Source organism: Alosa pseudoharengus, unplaced genomic scaffold (genome assembly GCF_046254945.1).
Source record: "Alosa pseudoharengus isolate Yale_2024_CS ecotype anadromous, Long Island Sound unplaced genomic scaffold, YU_APseudo_1.1 YU_APseudo_1.1_scf_13, whole genome shotgun sequence".
Classification (NCBI taxonomy): Eukaryota; Metazoa; Chordata; class Actinopteri; order Clupeiformes; family Clupeidae; genus Alosa; species Alosa pseudoharengus.
In genome coordinates this window covers 15,554,784-15,577,191 of record NW_027468598.1, presented here as the reverse complement: position 1 = coordinate 15,577,191, position 22,408 = coordinate 15,554,784, and the positions used below count along the sequence as shown (strand labels likewise).

Sequence of the window (22,408 nt, the reverse complement as noted above, 5' to 3'; positions counted from 1 at the left end):
GTGTGTGTGGGGGGGGGCTGTGTTGTTTGAGAGGCACTGGGAACAAGGGAGAAGCCTCAAATCAAACCCGCCGAGCCAATCAACGAGGATCGGACATGACAGGCCATCCTCGGCGGAGTCCTCGGAGATGGCGGCCGGCGAGGCTTTTTACAAGCACTCGGTATTTGAGGAATGTTGTGCGGACATGTTGAGAGACGGGCTCGCTCCGCCGTGTCATATCTGACCGAGCCAGGGGTGCTATGGAATCCGTGTCGGCGCTCAGTCAAATAAAAAAAAATGTGTGCGTGTGTGTGTTTGTGTGGGTGAGGAGAGACAGCCAAGCTGAGCACAGGTGCATGCGTCTTTTATTCCTTTTAGTTCCCCTTCCACCTTTCCTGCGGTAGCACAAAGGAAGCCAGGGAAGGCAAGGAAGCAGCCCTGTGTTATTGTGCTTCTGGGAAGAAAATGTTGAAATGGCAAAGGCCCCCCGGCACCGAGCGGCTCAGCCTGCTCCCATCTGAGCATGCTTGACTCGGAGCGAAAAAAAAAAAGGGGGCGGGGGGGGGTGGGGGGGGGGGTGGGGGGGGGTTGGAGCAAGCCAGGCTTCCTAGTTTAGATTCTCTTTGTGGCAAAAAATGAGCTCACCCAAAAAAAGGCATTTGACACTGTGGGGAGCTAGACGGTGCAGACTGGACTCCATATAGAGCTCATCACTACAGTCCGTTGTGTCTCTCTCTCTCACTCTCTCTCTCTCTCTCTCTCTCTCTCTCTCTCAGTGCCTCTCATCCATTCTTTCTTCCTCCATTCTCTTGATTCCATCTCTGTTCTTTTCTCACCTTTCACTGCATTCTGTTTCTTTCTACACATTTTCGATCCTTTTCTGTATCCATGAATCTCCTTCTTTCTCTTCCTCTGCCATGCAGCTCTTTCTCTCTCCCTCCCTCCCTCTTTCCCTTTCTCTGCCTCCCCCCCACCCTCCCTCCGCTGTTGAGTTCTCCGTGATGACGGACTCTCCTGAGGTGTGTAGCGGGAGCTGCAGCTGCGGCTCACGTTTCCTGGGCTCTTTGTCTGAGAGAGCGAGAGAAAAAAAAAGGAGGCCACAAAGGCGCCTTTGTTCCCCGACTCCTGGCCCAGGTCTCGGCTTCAGCCTTCGTGCGCTCAGGGCGCGAGAGGAGAGGAGTGAATATTTCTGGGCGACATTTCGTGTTTAATTCACCGGGCTTCCGGTTGGTCACTACCCCCCCCCCCCCCCCTCCACCACCACCACGACCACCACCACCACCTCAGTCGATGCAAATAACTGGAGAGAAAAGTTCTTTGGAAAAAAAGGAAAGAAATGGAAAAAAATGATCAGCCTTAGGGTTGATAAAATATGGAAATGGGATGCAGAATGGTGCTGATGTAGGCCCCTCATGCTCTTTTAGTTCTTGCAATTATGTTCAGCGAAACACTGCGGACCGCGTTCGTTTTGGAATATAAGTAGTGCTTTTTTAGAGGACCTTTTCGTGGTAGAATATGCAGAGCAGGTAAATGAAATGGTCATTTTCTCCGCCCGGGCGGGTCCATCTGGATGAACTGGCAGTGGGATAGGTGTCAGATGGCACCGCGGTGGTAACCACAGCGATGCCCCTACGCTGACCCCTAACTGCTCACCACGGCGGCACACGGACTCCTCCTCTTCCTTACCCTCTCGATGCCCGCAGGATGAAGATGTACGGGTCACTAGCGCTGCACTGGGCGCTCTCTTCAGCAAGCCCATGTCCGGCTGGAGAGGAGTCATGGCGACCGCCCGTGCGGCGGACATACGCTGCGGTGCTGCTCGGCTCCTAATTGCACTGGGGCTTTTCAATTTGCCTCGCCAAAACCCATGTAGCGTTTCCACTCCAGCGCCACCTTTCGTCACCTCCCGCCCATCCCTTAATCAAGCGTTTCGTCTCACTTTTAATCCCCCTGCAGTCAGGAGCGTTTCAACCTTCTCGTTTCAATGGGTTGATTTCAGAAATATGCACAGGACCCCAAACCCTCCCCCCCTCCAGTTCTACTGGATGGCGTGCTCAGAGTAGGATTTCATGGATGAAAGAATTAATGGATAAATAGACGTCTTAGTTATACATCTGAGTAATACATTAGTTCTGAATTACAAATTGGAATGATTTGCTTTGTTTGATGGTTGAAGATTAGTTGGCTGATGAATTAAGATGATAAAAAAACTAACAGTTACTGTCACTCTGTCTATCTTCACTCTGTGCCAGATTCCATCGAGGACTGCCCCAGCAACTGCTTTGGCAACGGGGACTGCATCGCCGGCACCTGCCACTGTTTCTTGGGCTTCAGGGGCCCCGACTGCGGGAGAGGTGAGAGCCGGTGGGCCTTGGGCTGTGAAAACACTGTTGAAAGCCGCTCAGGGCAGAGAGAAATCCTCTTAAAGCGCAGGCGTCTGTGTGTGTGTGTGTGTGTGTGTGTCTGTGAAGAAAAATACAAAAAACAGTTGGGTTGCCGCATGAGCAGAGGACCTTAAAAATAATAATAAAAAAAAATAAAATCACAGCTGCACCCACCACCTTCCATCAAAGCTCCAGCTGTGACATGCTCTTTTGAAGCTGTGGTTTGGGGAACAAATTCAAGTGTGTGTGTGTGTGTGTGTGTGTGTGTGTGTGTGACAGCGCAAGTGAATACATCACACGCATGTGTTTTTATGATATCTATTTGTTTCTCATCTGCTCGTGTTTTTATATTCAAGTGTCTGAAACTGTGGATGTATTTATGTCCCATTTATATGCGTATTCATTCAGACGTGTGTGTGTGTGTTTGTGCGTGTGTGCGTGCGTGTGTGTGTGCGTGCGTTTCGGTCGTCTCTGTCCCCAGCCTCCTGCCCAGTCCTGTGCAGTGGGAACGGCCAGTACCTGAAAGGGCGCTGCATGTGCCACAGCGGCTGGAAGGGCGCCGAGTGCGACGTGCCCACTAACCAGTGCATCGACGCCGCCTGCAGCGGACACGGCACCTGCATCGTGGGCACCTGCATCTGCAACCCGGGCTACAAAGGAGAGAGCTGCGAGGAAGGTATGCTGGAGCCCTACACACACACACACACACACACACACACACACACACACACAGACGCATACACACACACACACACACACACACACACACACACACACACACACACACACACACACAGACACAGACACAGACACAGACACAGACACAGACACAGACACAGACACAGACACAGACACAGACACAGACACAGACACACACACACACACACACACACACACACACACACACACATACATCTTACATATGGAGAAATGCATGCAGATGGCTATCTTTCTCCAAAAAACATATTACACTATGATGTGATGGACCTGCGGCTTATCACTTCCAATTGTACATGCCTTGAGTTTTAGCTGTTGTGAAGAAGTTTGGAGCTGTGAATATGCGCTTTATCATCATATGCCACTCAGAGAGTAGGGCCCATAGGTGCATATGTTACTGTTGAAAAGAGCTTTTCAAGATGTATTCCCTAATTAATGGTGTGTGTGGAGGATTAGGTGATTGCTGTAGACAGATGCCAAGGTGCCTGTGCTGACACACTAGGGGAATTCAGCTTTTAAACACACACACACACACACACACACACACAGACACACACACGCTCACACACACACAGGACTCTCAGGGAAAACAAATAGATGGATGATGACTCATCTGTGTGATTTCTAAACAGCTGGTCTGTGTGTGTGTTTGTGTGTGTCTACTGTATGTGTATGTGTGTGTGTGTGTGTGTGTGTGTGTGTGTGTGTGTGTGTGTGTGTGTGTGTGTGTGTGTGTGTGTGTGTGTGTGTGTGTGTGTTTGTGTTTGTCTTTGTCTTTGTGTGTGCCACACTTTGCTTTTCTGACTATGTAAGTAGTGTATGCATGACAGCACGCTTGGCTGCCAGCCTGAAGTAGCCAAAAGGCCCTAATCGACCGGTGTCTTTGGCATTCCACTCACGTGAGGGCCTCTCCTGCCATACATTATGGATGCTTCGCAGGGGCCATGGCGTCCTATTAAGCACACAGAACAATCCCTTTGTTGTCTGAAATCCAATAAGCTGAATTTGCGGCCTAGCAAAGTGGCAACTTTAATCTGTAAACGGCGACCGAACTCACGAAGGAGAAGTGGAGTTCAGGACAGCCAAAGAGGAAAAGAAGGAGAGAGAGAGAGAGAGAGAGGGAGTGAGAGAGAGTGAAAAAAAGAGAGAGATAAGATTGGAGTCAGCCCATTGTGTTTGACAGGTCTTGAAGGCGCTCGTTTCAAGATGAAAAATGAAGCTGACGACTTTGATAAATGGGGGTTTGTGACAACCCCAGCGAACCCCACCTTCTCCCCTATTCTCTTTGGGGTCTGCCATTGGCCGGCTGGCGCGGCGGAGAATGCGAGCGCTGGCCCTTTAACACTTTTACCTTTCTTTCCCAGCGACCTTGAGCCGAGATGATTAATTGCCAGGAGAGGCCGTGTTGTCAGTTACCCTATGATCTTTGTGCCTGGCGCCTAAACCATCTGCTAAGAGGCAACCGATCCTGTTTGTCTTATTATAACGGCCTTTATGCCCATTTATGTCGCGGTAAAGGAGAATAGACTCGCCCTGGTCCTTCTGGCGCAACCCCCCCTCCCCACCCCACCCCACACTTCAGATCGGCACCACCATTCCCTCCGCAGGTCTGGCTGACCGCACGGCCGCCATCTGCGCCACTCATCCCCTCGTTATTGTTATTATTTTTTCGGGAGCCAGGGAACAATTCTCTCATGGCGCTTGTCCTTTCGCTAATGGCCCGCGCTTGCCAGGTTCACAAGGTTCTCCCGTTTCTCACCGTTCGGCCTCAGCCTTTCTTCCCCGAAAAGCTAATATTGTTTAATACAAGCCAGGACTGTGGACGTTGCTGGGAAGTGGTCATCCCCTGTGAGGGATTTTATAATTTTAAGCTTCTGGTAAGCAGCAATAAAAACTACCACGCCAGATATTATCCCTTCATGTGTGTTTTGGGTACTCCTGTTTCTCATTCTCCCTCTCTCTCTCTCTCTCTCTCTCTCTGTCTCTCACTCTCTCTCCCTCCCTCTCTTCTTCCCTCGGTTCCTAATCCCTCTGCCATGGTGGGTTTTGGGTTATGCAGCACCGTGGATGGCGTCCAGCGCTGTTTTTCAATTTAGGGGGGAAACACGCTCTCGTTAAAGCATCTTCCCTGGCCGGCAGTAAAATCTCATTACCGGCGGTTGGGGGAGTGCCAGGACTGTGCGTTCGTGCATGTGTGTGTGAGTGTGCCTGTGTGCATATGTGTGATGATGCCCTGGTTGGGAGTCACACCTGAGTTTGTAATGGCCATCTTAGGGACAGAAGGCATCTGTTTAAATCGCCTGCTTGTGATTTCCTTCCTTCCTCCAACTTTCCTTATGAGGACACCTTTTGCCACAGTTGTCGGCGTATGCAGAGGTTGTGTGTGTGTGTGTGTGTGTGTGTGTGTATGTGTGTGTGTGTGTGTGTGTGTGTGTGTGTCTTTTTTTTGTGTGTGTCTGTGTGCGTGTGTATTTGCATCTTTTTCTCTTTGTGTGTGTGTGTGTGTGTCTGTGTCTCTTTTTGTGTGTGTGTGTGTGTGCGTGTTTGTGTGCGTCTGTTTCTCTTTGTGTGTGTGTGTTTGTGGGCCTCTGGTGGGGTGTTATAAGCATAAGATCACAATTGTGGTAATGAGACATAAGCCGCTGAGCCTTAAGAGGCAGACCCAGACCCTCCACAGAGAGCCTGTGTGTCTCAGCCCTCAGCCCCGGCCAAAGATGCCAGGACTGGGCCACCAGGCTGGGGACTGGGGCCACGAGCACAGTGGAGCTGGACCATCCACAGGAGAATGGGCTGGCAGTGCGTGAACGACTGACTGACTGAATCCTAAGCCTGTTCAGTACATCGACACTACAAAATTACACAAGTGTGCTTTTAAGTAAAGATTAAAGTGTGTGTGTGTACTTGTAATTGAGTGTACATTGTGATCTTTTTGGACCAGCCACTCTATAAGAAAGGGGTTGCATTTATGTGTATATGTACATAGGATGTGGAGATTACAGTAAGTTCACAACAGTCTAGGATGTAGTCAACCTCAGTCAAGCCTTTGGACCAAACTAAAACAGAGAGTTTGCCTGTGTGCATTTATGTACACATGTGTGTATGTATGTATGTATGTATGTATGGATGTACTGTATGGATGTATGTATGTATGTAAAGGGTGAAGAGGACAGGTCCCCACAGCTATCTGTAACTCGTGTTTGTCTGTTCCTCAGTGGACTGCCTAGACCCCACGTGCTCTGGCCGAGGGGTGTGTGTGCGCGGCGAGTGCCACTGCTTCTCCGGCTGGGGCGGCTCCGGCTGTGAGAGCCCGCGGGCCTCCTGCATGGACCAGTGTTCCGGCCATGGTGCCTTCCTGGCCGACACCGGAACCTGCACCTGTGACCCCAACTGGACTGGCCACGACTGCTCCACTGGTATGACCCCTTCACACATCAAGTCTTTTGTTATTTTCATAAAGAGAGAGATGGTCTTTTGATGTGTTTATATGTAAAACTGTTGAAATTGTTGAATGTTACCTGTTGCTGATGGATGCTTTGGTGAACTGTTTGAAACATAGCTTATCACAATTTACAGACTTAAATTGAGGCCCAAACATTACACTTTTGTGTTGGATTTATCGTATGGTATTTAACATGCTTCTATGTGAACAACTACTGTGGCTACCTGTATACTGAAAACACTAGATTGCTGTGACCTATCTTCTACCTGTGCTGTGCAAATGTTACACACACACACACACACACATACACACACACAGAGACCTGCCACTTGTTGCCATAGCAGCAGCAAGTTTCTTCTGACGTTAGTGTGTTTTTCGTGCACTAAAAGGGCCATCCGCCGGTCACATTTTGTTTAATAACAGGGAGCCTAGCACATGGCTGGTAATTAAAGGATTTTCACTAATGTGTCCTGATCCTCTTCACCAGTGATGAAGAGCTTTTTTTTTTGGTCATTACCTAGCTCTTGAGCTTGGACTTGAGTGTCTCTCCCTCCCCCCTCCCTCTGGTCCTCTCCTCCGTCTCGCCCAACATAATTATTGGCGCTCAGATGTTGATGTGTGGAACGTGGGGTCGACTCTCTGAAGGATGTGTAAAGTAAATCTTGAAGGAAATGAATGAAGTGTTACAGCTAATAAAGGAGCCACTGGTTGTTTGTGGATGGTGCGATTCATGGAATACCCTCATCAATGCAGACCAACTAAATTGATAGGTGTAAACAGTAGGTGTCCCAGCACCTTAAGAGTTTGGAGGCCACCTCCACCACCTCCCCTGGCTGTGAGTGCATTGTAAGGGGGGAACTGCAGATAGTTGGACAGTGTAACTCTGTTGCAGGTCCTGCCAGAGAGACTCTTAGTGTATGTCCAAGAGACCACATGGTAGTACTGTAGGTCGTGCTGGGAGGTCGTGCTGATCCTGGTGTCCCAGTGGCATTGTTGTACATGACAACCCACTGCCTTGCACACACTTCCCGTTCCTGGACGCGGTCCAGCATGCTCCCATCTCGGGCCCAATCATCACAAAGACTAGCTTATTCTTCAGCACGTGTGGCCCGGTTTCAAAGTATCCGGGCCTGATCAAGAACCAGAAACAAGTCTTCCTCCAGATCACGTCCTGGCACAGGCATCAGAACTTTTCTCTGCTAAAGCACTTTAATGAGGGTTTGAATGCTGCTGCGTTCACTATATCTCATGTACAGTACTACTGTTGCTCAAGAGCTCATAGTAAAACTCAGTAACCTTTTTGATTGATTCTAGGATTAGTTTTGAGTGGCCTGCACATTTTTCTCCTGTATTCTTCTCAAAAATGTCAGCGCACCAGATTGCATGGGTGAATCCAGAAATTAACAATTTCTTAGGACAGTGTGCCAGAGAGGAATGCATCTCTCTCTAAATATGAATTTCCTATTAATACCTTGCAGACAGTCTGACCTATTGGGTAATCCAAGGGGATTTGCAGGGAAATAAGCATTTAAATCCCAGGCTTCTGGCTGCTAAGGTGGAGCGGCGTCATTTTTTATGATGAGCTGGTGATTCTTTTCTTTCTTTTTCTCTTCTGTCTTTTTCTTCTTGTTCCCTCTTCTTTGCTGTTTCTCGCCCTCCTCATTCAGGTCTTTTGGTCTTTTGGTCTGAGTCTCTCCCCGAGCACTTGGCATTCTGCTCGAGAGCTGCTGGTGTGGTTTTGGCAGCAGACCCTCAGCTGTACTGTAGCACACATGGGCCAGACTCGGAGGAGGACCGAGGTCTTTTCAGAAGCACGAGAGTGCGAGGGAGGCTTTCAGAAGCTTTTTATACGTGTGACATTTGGCTAGTTGCTTCTCTTGTTTTCCTCTGCCTATACATTGGTCCCTCAGGTGGCAATTCTCCACCACAGTCTGGAAAAGTTTTTTTGTTTGTTGAAGATAATTTTTGTCTTCCTCCTTTAAGCAGTTAGCAGTTATTATGGGGCATTTAAGTTTGTTTTGCCCCCCTTGAGCTTTGTTTATATCGAGGCAATGAGCAAGGTGCTTTCGAGCTGTAATTGGATCTTCATTGAAGTAAAAAAAAAAAAAACAGTTTTGCTAGAGGAAAGCTTTTTCCACTCTTTTCTTCCCACACACGTTCTTTTAGCACTTGGTCATGCACTCTCTCATTGTCATTGTAGCCTGCTTAATCTGGCAAAGCTGACAGTTTAAGTAATTTGGGGAGGAGGGCGGGTCAGTTCTCAGGCCATCTCTACACTTGAGCTGCTTCATTGACCGTTTAACAGAAACCCGGTTCTTTGGCTACTTATGCATGACCAGTATAGTTCCAGAGAAAAAAAATACAATCAATCACACTTGCAAATGGAAGGTATTACTTTGGCAAACCTTTTAATTAAATCCATCGCATACACATCATTCCATAATTTCTAATTAGCTAACTTGATTGTTTAGGCTTTCATTATGGCTTAGAACTACCGTTCAAGCTTCAGCAGTTGTTTTTGATTGTGTGTGTGTGTGTGTGTGTGTGTGTGTGTGTGTGTGTGTGTGTGTGTGTGTGTGTGTGTGTGTGTGCGTGTGTGTGTGTGTGTGTGTGTGCGTGTGTGTGCGCACTGATGTGAGTGTAGCATGTTTCCTTGACTACAGCATGTGGATTGGAATGAAATGCAGTCAGGACGCCTCCTTGTTGAAAAGTGGCATGTGAAATGAAGGGCATTTACATAACGCAACAAAAGCCCCGCTCTCTAATTACCGGAGGGGAGGGGGAATATATTTTTTGTTCTGCAAGGGCTTTTTAAGCTGGTAATGCCATGTTATGGTTTTTGGACAGAAAAGAGTGTTAACTTCCTCCATTTAATCTGTGACAAGGACAAAATGGTTGCCGCACAAGCTGTAATTGACTCATTAACGGCCTCTACCTCCACGTCGCTCCCCCGCGGTCCATTTCAATGCATATGGTTAAACAGACAGGGACGCAAGGCCAGAGCTTCTCTCTGGGTGGCGCGCCAACGTTCCCTCTGATAGGAGTGGGAACAATGAAGGGATGTTGTTTATGACACGTGGGTCATGCTGGGTAGAACAGTGCAGAGGTGTCCAAAGTCTCTGAGTGTTGAATTGCTTCCAGTTTGAGGATGAATAGTGTAGGTGTGTGTGTGTGTGTGTGTGTGTGTGTGTCTGTGTGTGTGTGTGTGTGTGTGTGTGTGTGTGTGTGTGTGTGTATGTGTGTGTGTTAGTGTGTTCTCTGTTGGAACACCATTTTGTTAAAACTGTGTTGGTTTTGTCAAAAAAAATAAAAATATGTGTAAGGAATTAAGTATGAATGTGTGTACACACACATCTCCATGTTAAAGTGGACACGCACAGTGTGTGTGTGTGTGTGTGTGTGTGTGTATGCCGTGCCCGTGCCCTCCCAGTGGAGATGAAGTGGCAGATGATCCAGCTGCTGCAGTGAGGGCGGCCATCTCCCTGGCAGCACTCCTCCAGGGGCCCCTGTCTCACCCCGGCCCAGCCTCAGCTCCGCTCAACCCTAGCCTGGTCCAGCTCACAGGCCTCCCCCGGGTCTCCTAGACAGCAAGGAGGAAGTGTGTGTGTGTGTGTGTGTGGGGGGGGGGGGTGTGGGGGGGGCTAGTTTGCCTTTTTTGTCCCTTGTTAAACAACATCCTCTTTTCTTCATTGCCCTATCCTGTGGGTGAATCAGAGACCTCCGGTTGAGACACACAGTTGAAGTGAGCGTTTTGGCCGGTTTACTGAAATGTCGTTGGAGATTTGCACAATTTTTTTTTCTATCCTTCTGTGGTATCCTTCTCTCTCTCTCTCTCTCTCTCTTTATGTACCTTTCTTTCTCTTTTTTCTCACCCCTTCCCACCTTGGGAACACACATATTTAGATGGTTCTCTCTTTTTGGCTGCGGCAGAGCAAACTTTAATTAAATCTGACATGTGTTGCGCCTTCTATAGAAAGTTCAAATTGGATTCATCCTCGCAGCCACCCCCGCCACAACCCACACACACACACACACAATACACACTTTCTCTTTGCACTTCTCCTTTGACACAAAGAGGAGGAATTTTGCCCTCAAAGAAGGAGGAAGAGGAGGACGAGGAAAAAGCGGAGAGTCATCGGTCCTTCTAAGGCCTCCTTGAGCCATGTCCAAGCCTTTGTAATGGGCTTATTAGATTTCTGTGTTGTCCGGGTGGGGTGGAGGAGGGGGTTGTGGCCCCCCATGACACCTCATTCACCCCAGCCCCCCCTTGTGTGGTGAAGGAATTTCTTTTCAGCGTGCCGTCTGACAAGGTAGTGAAGCGTGGCCATCCCAAGCCGGACAATAACCCCAGTCGTTTGTCTTTTCCTCCCTTCCCACCCCCCACCCCTCCCACCTTAATGCCACCTCCTTCTGTCCCCTCTTTTCTTCACTGCTATTCTCTATCCTACCGTCTCGTCGCCTCCTGTCGTCCTTCACTCCTTTTCCCCCATCCTCCTCTCTTTCTACCCCCCCACCACCACCACCCTTCCCCTTCTCTTTCTCCTTCTCTCTCTCTCTCTTTCTTTTCTTTTTCTCTCTGTCTACCTATTCTATTCTCTGTTCTCTCTCTCACTCTGCCCCTCTCTATATTCCACCCCCCTCCCTCCCTGTCATGTCTCTCACAGAGATTTGCGCAGCAGACTGTGGCGGCCATGGCATCTGTGTGGCGGGCACCTGCCGCTGCGACGAGGGCTGGATGGGCGCAGGCTGTGACCAGAGGGCATGCCACCCGCGCTGCCAGGAACACGGCACCTGCAAGGACGGCAAATGCGAGTGCAGCCCCGGGTGGAACGGAGAGCACTGCACCATCGGTAGGAGAAGGGACGGGGGGGGGCAGGGGATGGATGGATGGATGGATGGATGGATGGATGGATGGATGTGTCAATGAATCAATATGCATTTGAGTGAACACTTGAACAAAAGGATGATTGAGAGATGTATATATGCCTGGATGGAAGTGTGAATGGATTACCTATATGTGTGTGTGTGTGTGTGTGTGTGTAGATCTGGCTGGATGGATGAGAGGATAATTGAAGGCTTGCGTGAAGTTTGCGGTTGATGGGGCTTTAAGCTGGTAATGGGAGTGGTTTTGTTGGGGGGTGTGAAGTTGGGATTGTGTGCGTGGGGCGTGGGGGGGTGATTGGTGTTGGGTTTTGGACGTGAGCATGCTTAATTGAATTTGTGCAACGCAGCATAGCATGACCAGGTTTGCTCAAGGATCTGAGGCTTGCCTTCATGCATTTCAAATGTGGGAATGTGCTAAGGTGTCTTTTCATCGCATCCACCCTTTCCTCTCATCCCTCCCTCTTCTCCTTTTTTACCCCTTCTCATGCGTCTCTCTATCCGTCTGTTCACCCTGCCTCCTTTTTGATTGGTTAATGTGAAACCCAAACATGTGCATCCTTGCAAGCAGTGCAGCCACTGGAAAGACATTCTTTTGAGGAGTCAGTTGACCTGAAAGACAAGGAAATGTCTAGGCTGGGTTTTAAAGCACAGAAACCTTTTGAATATTCATTCTACTTCTTTCTTGCAACCCATGAATGTACCTTAAAATATTATAGAATAAGCTTTGAATGTAGAATTCAATGTCTTGAATGTCCCCAAGGTTGAGTGTGGATCCAGTCTAGTAATGCTGTTGATGTTAGCAGGGTAATATCTCTAGTCTGATGTTTAGCAGGGTAACAGATTCAGTAATAGGGAATTTTATCAGTTTTAGGTATCAATTTTCCCTGTGCACTGAGTCCTAGCCCTAGGTTAGTGAGGGCCAGAGAGAGAAAGAGAGAGAGAAGGAGCGAGGAATGGATGGAGAGGGAGGACTAGAGATAGAGACCCTTAGCTTGAGTTTGGTGTTTAATGGTTAGGATCAGTCTCATTCTCTAAGCTAGCCTTGGCAGACGGCCATCGAGCCAGCGCTGGATTTGTTTGTGACGTGGACCAGCAAGGAGGCTCTTAATATCACAGTTGAGGAGACAGCCTAAACTGTTTCACAGGTGTCCTTAAATTCGATTGGAGCCCAAACTTGTGGAAGCACCGAAGAGTTTTTTTGTTGGAACTCGGCCTTAAATTCTTTACAAAAAAAAAGCAATTGGACAATTGATGTGTTGGTTTCCATATTCTGTTTTGACACATGGTATACAGTAGTTTCCAGTCGAAGAGTTTACAAACTCAAAGTCCTGGGCTATTTATCAGTAGAGCTGTCAAAACATGCTCCCTTTCACTTGGTGAGCTGAGAACTTGCCAAATAAGAAAAAAAGTTGGATAGAAAGCATCTTCTGTGTCCTTTGCCATTCGTGTGTGCTATTGATCTATTGATTTGTTTCTTTTTGTGTTTGTTTATTGTTTTGTTTTGTAGTTTGTTTTGTTTTGTTTATTTCATCTGAGGTCTTTGCTCTGTGTCGGTTCTGAAGCTCTGTGTTCTTTCAAGCAGTCCAAAGTGAATGCAGTCCAGTGAAAGCCCACTCTGGGAGAAAGCACGTCCCACGTCGCTCATCTGAGGAAACTCATTGTCTTTTATTCTGTTCACATATTCTCCCCGTCTCCTCCATCTATCTCTCTCTATCTATCTCTGAACCTATCCCTGCAGAGTAAAAGGAGCAAAACAAACCCTTGCAGCAGTCTAAAGTGTGTGTGGTAGGAGGGGTGGGGGGGTGAGTGGAAGAAACTAGGAAACTATACGAGTCAGAGAGGGATTATTACCATCATGACCTTTTAATGCTGTTTACAAGGGGCAGGTAGACAGGTAAAAGCCCCCCCCCCCCCCCAAAAAAAAAAAAAAAAGCTCAACATTCAAGTCCCAAGTGCTGCGTTTCAGTGTAGCATTGCTTAGCACAGCAATTTTCTTCTTCCCTGGCGCACAGGCAGCTTCAGCCGAGGAGCAGCGTCTCTCTAAAGGGCCCTGGCTCTAAAGCGAGCGCCGAGCGCCATGCGCGCGGCAGCCGGGGCGGTGAATGTTTTATACGCTCAGGCATGCATTATTAACACACGCGCCTCGTATGTGCCACACGGAGACGCAGCGAGCGCACACGCAGCCTCAGACCGGTGCATCCCTCTGTCAGGATGCTCAACCCCCCCCCCCCCCTCCTTCTCCATTTTAAATCCGTTCTCATTACAGTGACATACTGTAAACAAGACTTGGATTATGAGAGGAGAGGTAGGGACATTTCCCCGACAGCAACCTTGAATATGCTTCACATTTACTGATGGAGAGATGGGGCAGGCTCTGGGAAAGCCGCATTTCCATTGATTTGCACTCATTGCTGATGCACCCTCGCATCAGCTGACAACTTGTTTCTGTCCAAGCCCAGCTTCTTTAAGAGGACCGTCATAGGTACACTCTTTTTTGCAGGACAGCATTCAAACTTCACTGGTAAGAAAGGCCTACTCTGTTCTGCCTCTGCGCCCCCACCCCCATCCCCAATACCCCCAAATCGCCACAAAGCCCCAACAGTCCCCACAGAGTAGCTGCTTAGCGAAATTAAATGGATTGTCAAGCAAGGCAAATATATCAGAAATATATCACACTCACAAACACAGCAGCCCATTTTAGTTTGGCTATTTGGGGAGTGGGTACTTAGTCTTAGTGTTTCACTGCTGTGATGAGATTGAATTTCTCTTTTACTTGTTAAACAGGGTTGGATTCAGATGTTCTTTCCCATGTTTACCTTCTCTTCAGCTGTCCTATTTTAGCTGTCTCTTTCTCTCTCTCTCTCTCTCTCTCTTGCACACACACACACACACCATACCTTTTCCACTTTCCAAGCTATGGATATTGTGTTTGCTCTTAAATGCATGTGGTCGGTTTCCCTTGCATCTATCCGCTGTGTGTGTGTGTGTGTGTGTGTGTGTGTGTGTTGCTCAAGCCGCCTTAGCTGACCACCACGCCTAACCGTCCTGTGTGTGTATGTGTCGGTGAGTGCGCACGTGTGTGGTCACAGAATCAGCACTGTTCAATCCTCCCTTAAATGTCCTGTCTTTTATCTTCCCCTAAGCTCACTATCTGGATAAGGTAGTGAAAGGTATGGCATACCTCCTTCCTTCCTTACTCCCTTCTTCCCCTCTCTCCTTCTTCACTCTTTCTTTCTCTCTTTTCTTTTTTTTTGGACAAATTTCACTCCCTCCTGCTGTAACTCAACCAAGACCTCCATAAACCATGTGCACAGGCCATATTGCTTCCTTGCTCCGACACATGCCCCATACACCACTCCTCCACTCCTCCACCCCACTCCTCACTCCTGCAGAAGTGTCCTGGTGTAACGAATCACCCTCCCCCATCGACTTTTGTGTCACCCTGTCATACAGCAGTTTCTACTTAGCACTTTCGCACCGGGTTGAATCATCTAATTTCAGGCTAGGGCCTTCTTGGTACTCTCTTTATCACTCTTTATCTCTCCCTGCCTTTCTCTTTTTCTCATTCGTCTATCACCCGATCTCACACTACTCCATCACCTTTCCTCACTCTTTGCATCCTTTCTCTCTCTTGCTCACTCTCTCTCTCTTGTTATCACACACACACATAAACACATTTCTCACTCCATCTCTCACTCTCTCTCTATCTCTCTCTCTCTCTCTCTCTCTCTCTCTCTCTCTCTCTCTCTCGCTATCTCACACACACACATACACATGTTTCTCTCACTCCATCTCTCTCTCTCTCTCTCTCTCTCTCTCTCGCCTCTTCTACTCTATCTCTCTCTCTCTCTTACCAGCGGTGTTTGTAGTGCGGAGAGGTAGAGTTGGGCTGGGGCTCTGAGAGGGCTGCTGGTTGGCTGGCGCTCTTCTCTCTCTAACCTGCCTTCTCCATAATGGATGAGGCCCGTGAGCGTGTGCGGAGGGCCTGAGATGTGAGGCTGTGTGACGGGGGCTCTGATAGGCGCCCTAGGCAGCATCCTCTCTAATTAAACAAGGGTGCTCTCCGCATGGCCCAGGCACTCCAGAGGGGGTCCGCAGAGGTGGGGAGGGGTGGGGATCTGGAGGCCCCAGCAATGCTCTTCTGACTCTCTATTTCTTTCTCTCGCTCTTTCTCTGTCATATTCTCTCTCTTCCTACCTCTCTCTCTCAGTCTCTTCTGTTGCTGCTTTCTCTTAGTGGATTCTCTTTACCACTTTTCTTGACCTGCCCTCTGTCTCACGGATTCTGAGCCTCTCTCTCGCTGTTTCTCTACCTGTGCGTAAAACAGAAACACACTTGCTCACTTGCTCTGTCTGAGTCTCTGACACACACACGGTCACAGACACACACAGACATAATCACACACACTCACACATACTCACCCACACACACACACACATGCACACATCATCTACTGTACAACCTGTGCACCAGTACCACCTGTGCAGCCACAGGCATGGGTAATCGCCTCTGGCATTAGCTTTGGTGTTAGCGTTAGCTGCTAGCTGCCCCTGAGGCCCAGTCCCTTCCTCAGACAGCCTCTTCTCCTCTGGGATCCCTCCTCCCCATCCCTAAGGCCCCCAGGCATGCTAATTACCCTGACTCTGTGCCAGCACAGCACAGCCCAGCCCAGCCCAGACATAGGGGAGGGTGATTTATTTATCACAAGCAGCCTAGAGAGGCCTAATAATGATAACACCCTCAACCTGCTGCTGGAGAGTGCCTGCCATTGTTGTATGATGGCACGTGCCGTTTATGTACCGTGCCCATTCCAGTTACACAGGAGCCCTAGACTAGTTTTTTTTAGGAGTCGAGTTAAGAGACTTCAGTAAACGCTGCTCTAAACCCCATACCTCTGAAATTCATGGACACATTTATACAACTCACTTCACATGCAGATCCCACTAGTCCTACACAGACTTTATTTTCATTTTTTTTACAAAGAAAGTACACTAAAGAGATGTAGAGAGAGTAGGTAGTGAGAAATTGTTAATAGTGAGCCTGTCTCTTAAAATGCTTCTGAGATTTATGTATTTCTTTGCCAAAAGAGCATTAAACACACATGCAACATCATTCAGAATATCCCCAACTACTCAGCCTTTTAACAAAGTCTTTCTTCATGAAACACCATGGCAGAGAAAGCCAACCTGTCTCTCCAACCTTCTCATCAGAAGACACCTTTCATCTGTGCTGTCTGTCTCTCTCTCTCTCTCTCTCTCTCTCTCTCTCTCTCTCTCTCTCTCTCTGCAGCCTTTCCTTTTCTTTCCTTTCCCACCTTGTTATTCTCTCTCTCACGCAATAAGAGATGCTTGAGCAGCTGGGGAGCAAGTACTGTATCTGTCACTGGGAAATTGGGTCAGAGAGGAACGTGCATCTCTCCTCATCGGAGGCCTGCCGCTCGCGTGAAGAACAGTGCGGATTTTACACGCCATACCAGGATTTCCGCCCGTCTCCGAGGCAGTTGGCGTCGTCTGGGGGAATGAAGTCAAACGCCAGTGGATAAGTAAAGGAAAAAAGGAAGAAAGATGGAAGGGCAAGAGAAGAGAAAAAAAAGAAGAAAAATAATCGAGTGGAATCGGGGTGACATTGAGTGACAGCCCGCGAAGTAGAAAGATTCATTTTTGAAGGGGAAAAAAAGAGAGGAGGCTGTCTGTGTGTGTGCGCAGGTGTTGACGTTTGGGCTGGCTGCTTCAGCCTGCCACCTGCATTCAGACGATGAGGCGACCTCAGCTGGGTCTTATCACAGCCTCCTCCACCACCTCCTCCTCTACCCCCACCTCCCTAATCAGCCTGTTGATAATAAAGACACTCGTGTCATTTCTCTCGACAAAGACATTCCATACATCCTCACATTTGAATCGGAGCAACACTGGAAATTCCAGCTCTCAATATTAAGGTTTTACTAGGTAAAAAAAAAAAGCCTAATACTGTATGCTTCGAACGTATTCAGTCAGCATCCTCCAAATCTGAGATTTAATCGCTACACCGCTACAAGGATTAGGATGGGTGGAGAGAAAAACTATATTGACAAGCACCTCACAACATTAGTGCTAACACTGATAATGCCTCTCTCGCCCGCCCCTTTCCTCACCTCACCTCCTCTCCTCTCCTCCCCCGCCCTGTTCAAGGGGAATGGTGGAGTAAGTAAGTGTGTAGAGTCCCCATCGCCTGATCTTATCTCCCTCCAAAGCTCCATCTATTGTGCGCTTCTAATGAGCTGATATTGATTTAGACCATCTCGGCAGTGGGAGCTTGCTTCCAAAGGATATGAGAGGCTTAACAAAAGGTATATTAAATGAATCACCTCGAGTCGGGCCTATTATTGCTTCTCCACTACCACTCATTATTCAAAGTTTCTTTTCCTCTGAAACTGTTTTTCTTTCTTTCTTTACAGTGGGAGAGGTGACTGTGGTGGTGTTATTCCTCTTTTTATTCTTCCTTTTCTGTCCTTCTTTCTCTTTCTGTGCATTAAAAATGTTGCTGTTGATTGTTTGTTTCTTTGTTTGTATGTATGTATGTATGTGTGTATGTACTGTATGTGTGTGATTTTGGCCATTGGTTGATTTAGTTTGTGTTGTTTGGTGAGTTTTTTAACGTTTTTGCTGCTTTGCTCATTTTCCTGCGCAGAGGGTTGTCCCGGGCTGTGCAACGGCAACGGCAGGTGCACCCTGGGTAATAACGGCTGGTACTGCGTGTGTCAGCTAGGCTGGCGCGGGCCAGGGTGTGACACCTCCATGGAAACGGCCTGCAGCGACGGCAAGGACAACGATGGAGGTGAGATCACACCGAACTTTTATTGTGAATACATTTAAAAAAAATACCTGGTATCCGAACAATCATCGTTTTGACCCAATACCAGCTTGGCTTACAGTGGTTTTGAGGTGCGTATCCTCAACACTCCCTTTATGTTATGTGTAGAAGTGTCTCAAAGTCCACTGAAAAAACTGGTGTTGTCAGTGTTCCAAGCGGAATGGTTGTGAAAGCGGGTGTCGAGTGTTGGAGGACTGTCCCAGCCTGTCCGCACTGCTGGACTCGACGAGGCGCCTCGTCTGGCGGCCAATCGCCTTCCCTATAAGTAGATTAGATGTGTGCGGGCCTGCCTGCGGTGCCAGGTGGTCTGGCTCGGCCCCATGTGTGAATGAGGAAATCAGGTAGGGGGAGCATCGGGCTTGACACGTCCTGGAGCGGTGCGTATGGCAGCAGTCTCCCAGCATGCACCAGCACCAGGTGTGACCACCCCCTCTTCCCGGCGTGTCCCTTCCAAAATTGCCACCATCTCTGTCTTGTCACGAAGTGCCAAAAAAGCAACATGCGTTTGCGCCGGCTCCGGAACAAATAAAGACAGACTCCAGTTGAGTGGACAGAATCTGTGTGCTTCTGTCTCTCTCTCCCTCTAGCTCTCTACCACTCTCCTTTTTTCTATCTCCCTCTCCTCTCACCCCCCCATTTATTTCTCCTTTCTCTGTCCACTCTCTATTTCTCTCTCTTCTGTCCTCCGCTCTCTCCTGTCTTCCCCCCCTTCCTCCCTTCCTCTCTCCCCCCTTCCTCTCTCTCTCTCTCTCTATCTCTCTCTCTCTCCCTCTCTGGCCCATAAAGAGGCAGGCAGGGAGGCTACAGTAGCACAGGACTGAGTGACTTCTGACAGCAGGGGTTTTATTTTTATCACCCATCTGGCCAGAAGAGGTTCCTGAGAGGGAGAGGGACAGTCTCTCTGTGTGTGTGTGTGTGTGTGTGTGTGTGTGTGTGTGTGTGATTGAGAGAGAGAGAGAGAGAGAGAGATAGAGAGAGAGAGATAGGGGTGTAGAGGGATGGAGGGAGAGAGGGAAAAAGGGGGAAAGAGAGACTGAGAAATGACCCACTTCAGCAGGAGTAAGACGTGCAGCTCTTCATAGCCGAGCCGGCGGTCCTGAATTATTTCAGCCAAATTGCTAGAGGAAAGGAGTGCAGTGGGATGGGGGGGGGGGGTGATCTTGGTAGAAGAGGTAGAGGAGAGGGGGATGAATAAGATGGAGGTGTAGAGAGAATCTGTGCTCAGGAGAGAGATGGTGGTGGTGTTAGGGGTAGAAATGAGCGTGGGAGGCAGTGCACCCGACGCCTGGCAACAGGCTTTGAGTGACAGCCCAAATCACATAAATTCAGCAACAGAATGGAGTGACCACGGTAATCATGTCCCATCATAGTTCCTCAAGAAGAGGAAGAGCATCACAGGAGTACAGCTCTTCAAAATGTAAATAAGACCGTGAGGCCCATGCTAGACTGCACAGTCCCTAAGTGCACTGCCAGTCTTAAGTGGAAGTCAATCCAAATCCATCTTCCTATAAGATAAATATACTTGACAAAGTTGAAGCCAACTAAGTTGTTTGCAAACGCAGGAGGCAAAACAAACCTCATCTGCCAGAGATGGTTTATATTTTTGCATTTTTTAAATTGATGCTAATGTACTTATGTCTCAGTGCATGAAGTCAAGTCATTTAAGGCAAATATAAATTAGTTTTTCTTCTCTGACAGGTGAGATAAAGCTGCATACTTAAACTGAACTGTATTTTCTGAATGCGTGTACATATCTCTGATGTTCAAATGTGAATGTGTTGACATGAATTTTAAATGGATTCACTGTATAACGGGAATCTGGCCCTTGACTATCGGTCTGATTTTGAATTCTTCCCCTCCTCCTCTTCCTCTTCCTCCTCCTCTTCCTCCTGCCTGGTCCAGATGGTCTGGTGGATTGCATGGACCCGGACTGCTGCTTGCAGGCCTCGTGCCACACCACGTCCCTGTGCGTGGGCTCGCCCGACCCCCTGGACATCATCCAGGAGACGCAGATCTCCTCGGGCCAGAGCACGCTGCAGTCGTTCTACGAGCGCATCCACTTCCTCATCGGCCGAGACAGCACCCACGTCATCCCCAGCACGAACCCCTTCGACGGCCGGTGAGTGACCTCACCAGAAAGGACATGACGGTTTACATCGAGAATATACAAACAAGTCCTCATGTGCATTGATGACAACTGCATATGCATGTCAGATTATGGAGAAAAAGCCGGTTCATCATCTGTTTGGATTTGAGAGTGACCTTTTTCTACTAACATAGACTTCCTGTTGACGGCGTTGATGTAACTGGTGCAGAGGCATCAAGGCATCAAGCGCGTCTCTTGATCACGCCATTAATATTACTTTGGGCATCACATTGGGGTTAGTTACTTCTGACGAGCTGCTCTACATTCCCGCTCTGTGGGGATGCGCCCCGGTGTCGAGCGCACAGCTGAGGGACTTGTCGCGGTGGCGGCTGGGACGCTCAGCGCGCCCGTTTGTAAACCAGAGCAGGGGGAGCGGGAGTTGTAGCATCTCCCTCCTGGCGTCCCAGACATCCCGGATCCGTGTTGATTTTTTTTCTCTCGCCGCTGCCACATCACAACCCCCCCCCCCCCCCCCTCATACACACACACACACACTCACCAAACACACACCCCACACATACCCTTCATCACTCTGAAGCCGCCGCAGAGACTCTTTCTGTCTCTGCCTTTCTCTCTTTCTCTGTCTCTGCCTTTCTCTCTCTGTTTCTTTCTCTCTCTCTCTCTCTCTCTCTCTCTCTCTCTCTCTCTCTCTCTCTCTCTCTCTCTCTCTCTCTCTCTCTCCCCAGTGACAGGCAGCCATGTGATGCTCCTGACCACTGCTGGAAGCATATTTCCGCAGTTTTTGCTGTCACTGCGTCCCGAGTGACTGCTGACTAACGAGGTTTTTCATCAACGCAACACCCCCCCCCCCCCCCCCCCCCCCCCCCCCCCACTTACACACACACACTATCACCTCCCCTCGTAAACATACACACACCCATACTCCTCACTCACTCTCTCCTCTCACACACATATTTCTTTCTTCCTTTTTAACTCCCGCATCCATTCATCTTGCGTTCCTTTCATCTTTAATCGCTTGTGAGGTTTTGTGTACCTTATTTGCATCTGCACCGCTTATGGATTTTTCTCTCATCTTGTACTTTATTATTTCCCCTGAAACAAACAAATGGGGAGAAAGAATGTGTGTGTGTGTGTGTGTGTGTGGGGGGGGGGGGGGGGGTAGTGACAAGATGTGCTAGAGGAAAATAGCGTTTCAGTTTGACATCTCGGGGACACTCTGCTCTTGTCTTTTATGAAAATCATCGGCGAAAAGAACAATAAAAAGAGCATCCTTTTGCTCTTTTATTTCTCTCTCTCTCTCTCTCTCTCTCTCTCTCTCTCTCTCTCTCTCTTTCTCTCGTTCTCTCTTTGTGTGGGGGCCTTTTATGGTGTTGTCTGGTATTTCTTTTCTACTTCATCCCCTTAAGGCAGAAGGCATAATGTGCCACAGAGGTCCTGGGGTTTCAGAAAGCTCTATTTTTAGCCACGGCTCGGCACACTACTTTGTTCCTCTGGAGGAAATGGATGTTTAGAAGAGCCTGTGTGCTTCAGCACCATCATTTCCTTGCACTGTGGTTTGTCACGTATCACGTCACTATCAACTCATGAGCCTGTGCAGCTGAGCCAATACTCAGGCATTAGCTTTAGCTGTAGAAAACTTTAATGTTTTGGAGAGGCAATATGTATTACAGCATAGACATTAAAACACAACGGCACACACACACACACACACACACAGGTCCAAACATCTGTGGCACTGATACTCTGACACAGACATAAATACATTAGTAGGTGCAGAGAGCTGAGTCTGTTTTTATATGATTGCATTTACTTCACATCTGATCCAAAGTCTTCCAAGATGATTCTAAATGAGTCCTAATTTACGATCCCCCTTGGCTCCAGATGTAGGATTGCCAGTTCCAATGAGAGTAGTGAAACAGGAGTCCCTGCAGTGCCAGGCTGGCGTCTGGGCTCTTGCCACCTCCACGTTCAGTTCTGCCCAGTCCCCTAATGAATCTGAACTTGTGGCCTTGTTCAAATCTGAGACCCACAAGTTCTTCAACACCCAGC

General features: G+C 48.5%; 1 protein-coding gene across 1 annotated transcript in view; it reads left to right on the top strand.

The window, feature by feature from the left end:
* The window catches only part of tenm4 (teneurin transmembrane protein 4), a 201,571-nt gene that overhangs the window by 118,842 nt on the left and 60,321 nt on the right, over window positions 1–22,408 (top strand). The window contains exons 11-16 of the mRNA XM_076281530.1: window positions 2,232–2,333; window positions 2,845–3,039; window positions 6,293–6,493; window positions 11,184–11,369; window positions 18,070–18,216; window positions 20,155–20,371. Coding sequence (XP_076137645.1) covers window positions 2,232–2,333; window positions 2,845–3,039; window positions 6,293–6,493; window positions 11,184–11,369; window positions 18,070–18,216; window positions 20,155–20,371 — 1,048 coding nt within the window. The remainder of the gene's footprint in view (window positions 1–2,231; window positions 2,334–2,844; window positions 3,040–6,292; window positions 6,494–11,183; window positions 11,370–18,069; window positions 18,217–20,154; window positions 20,372–22,408) is intronic.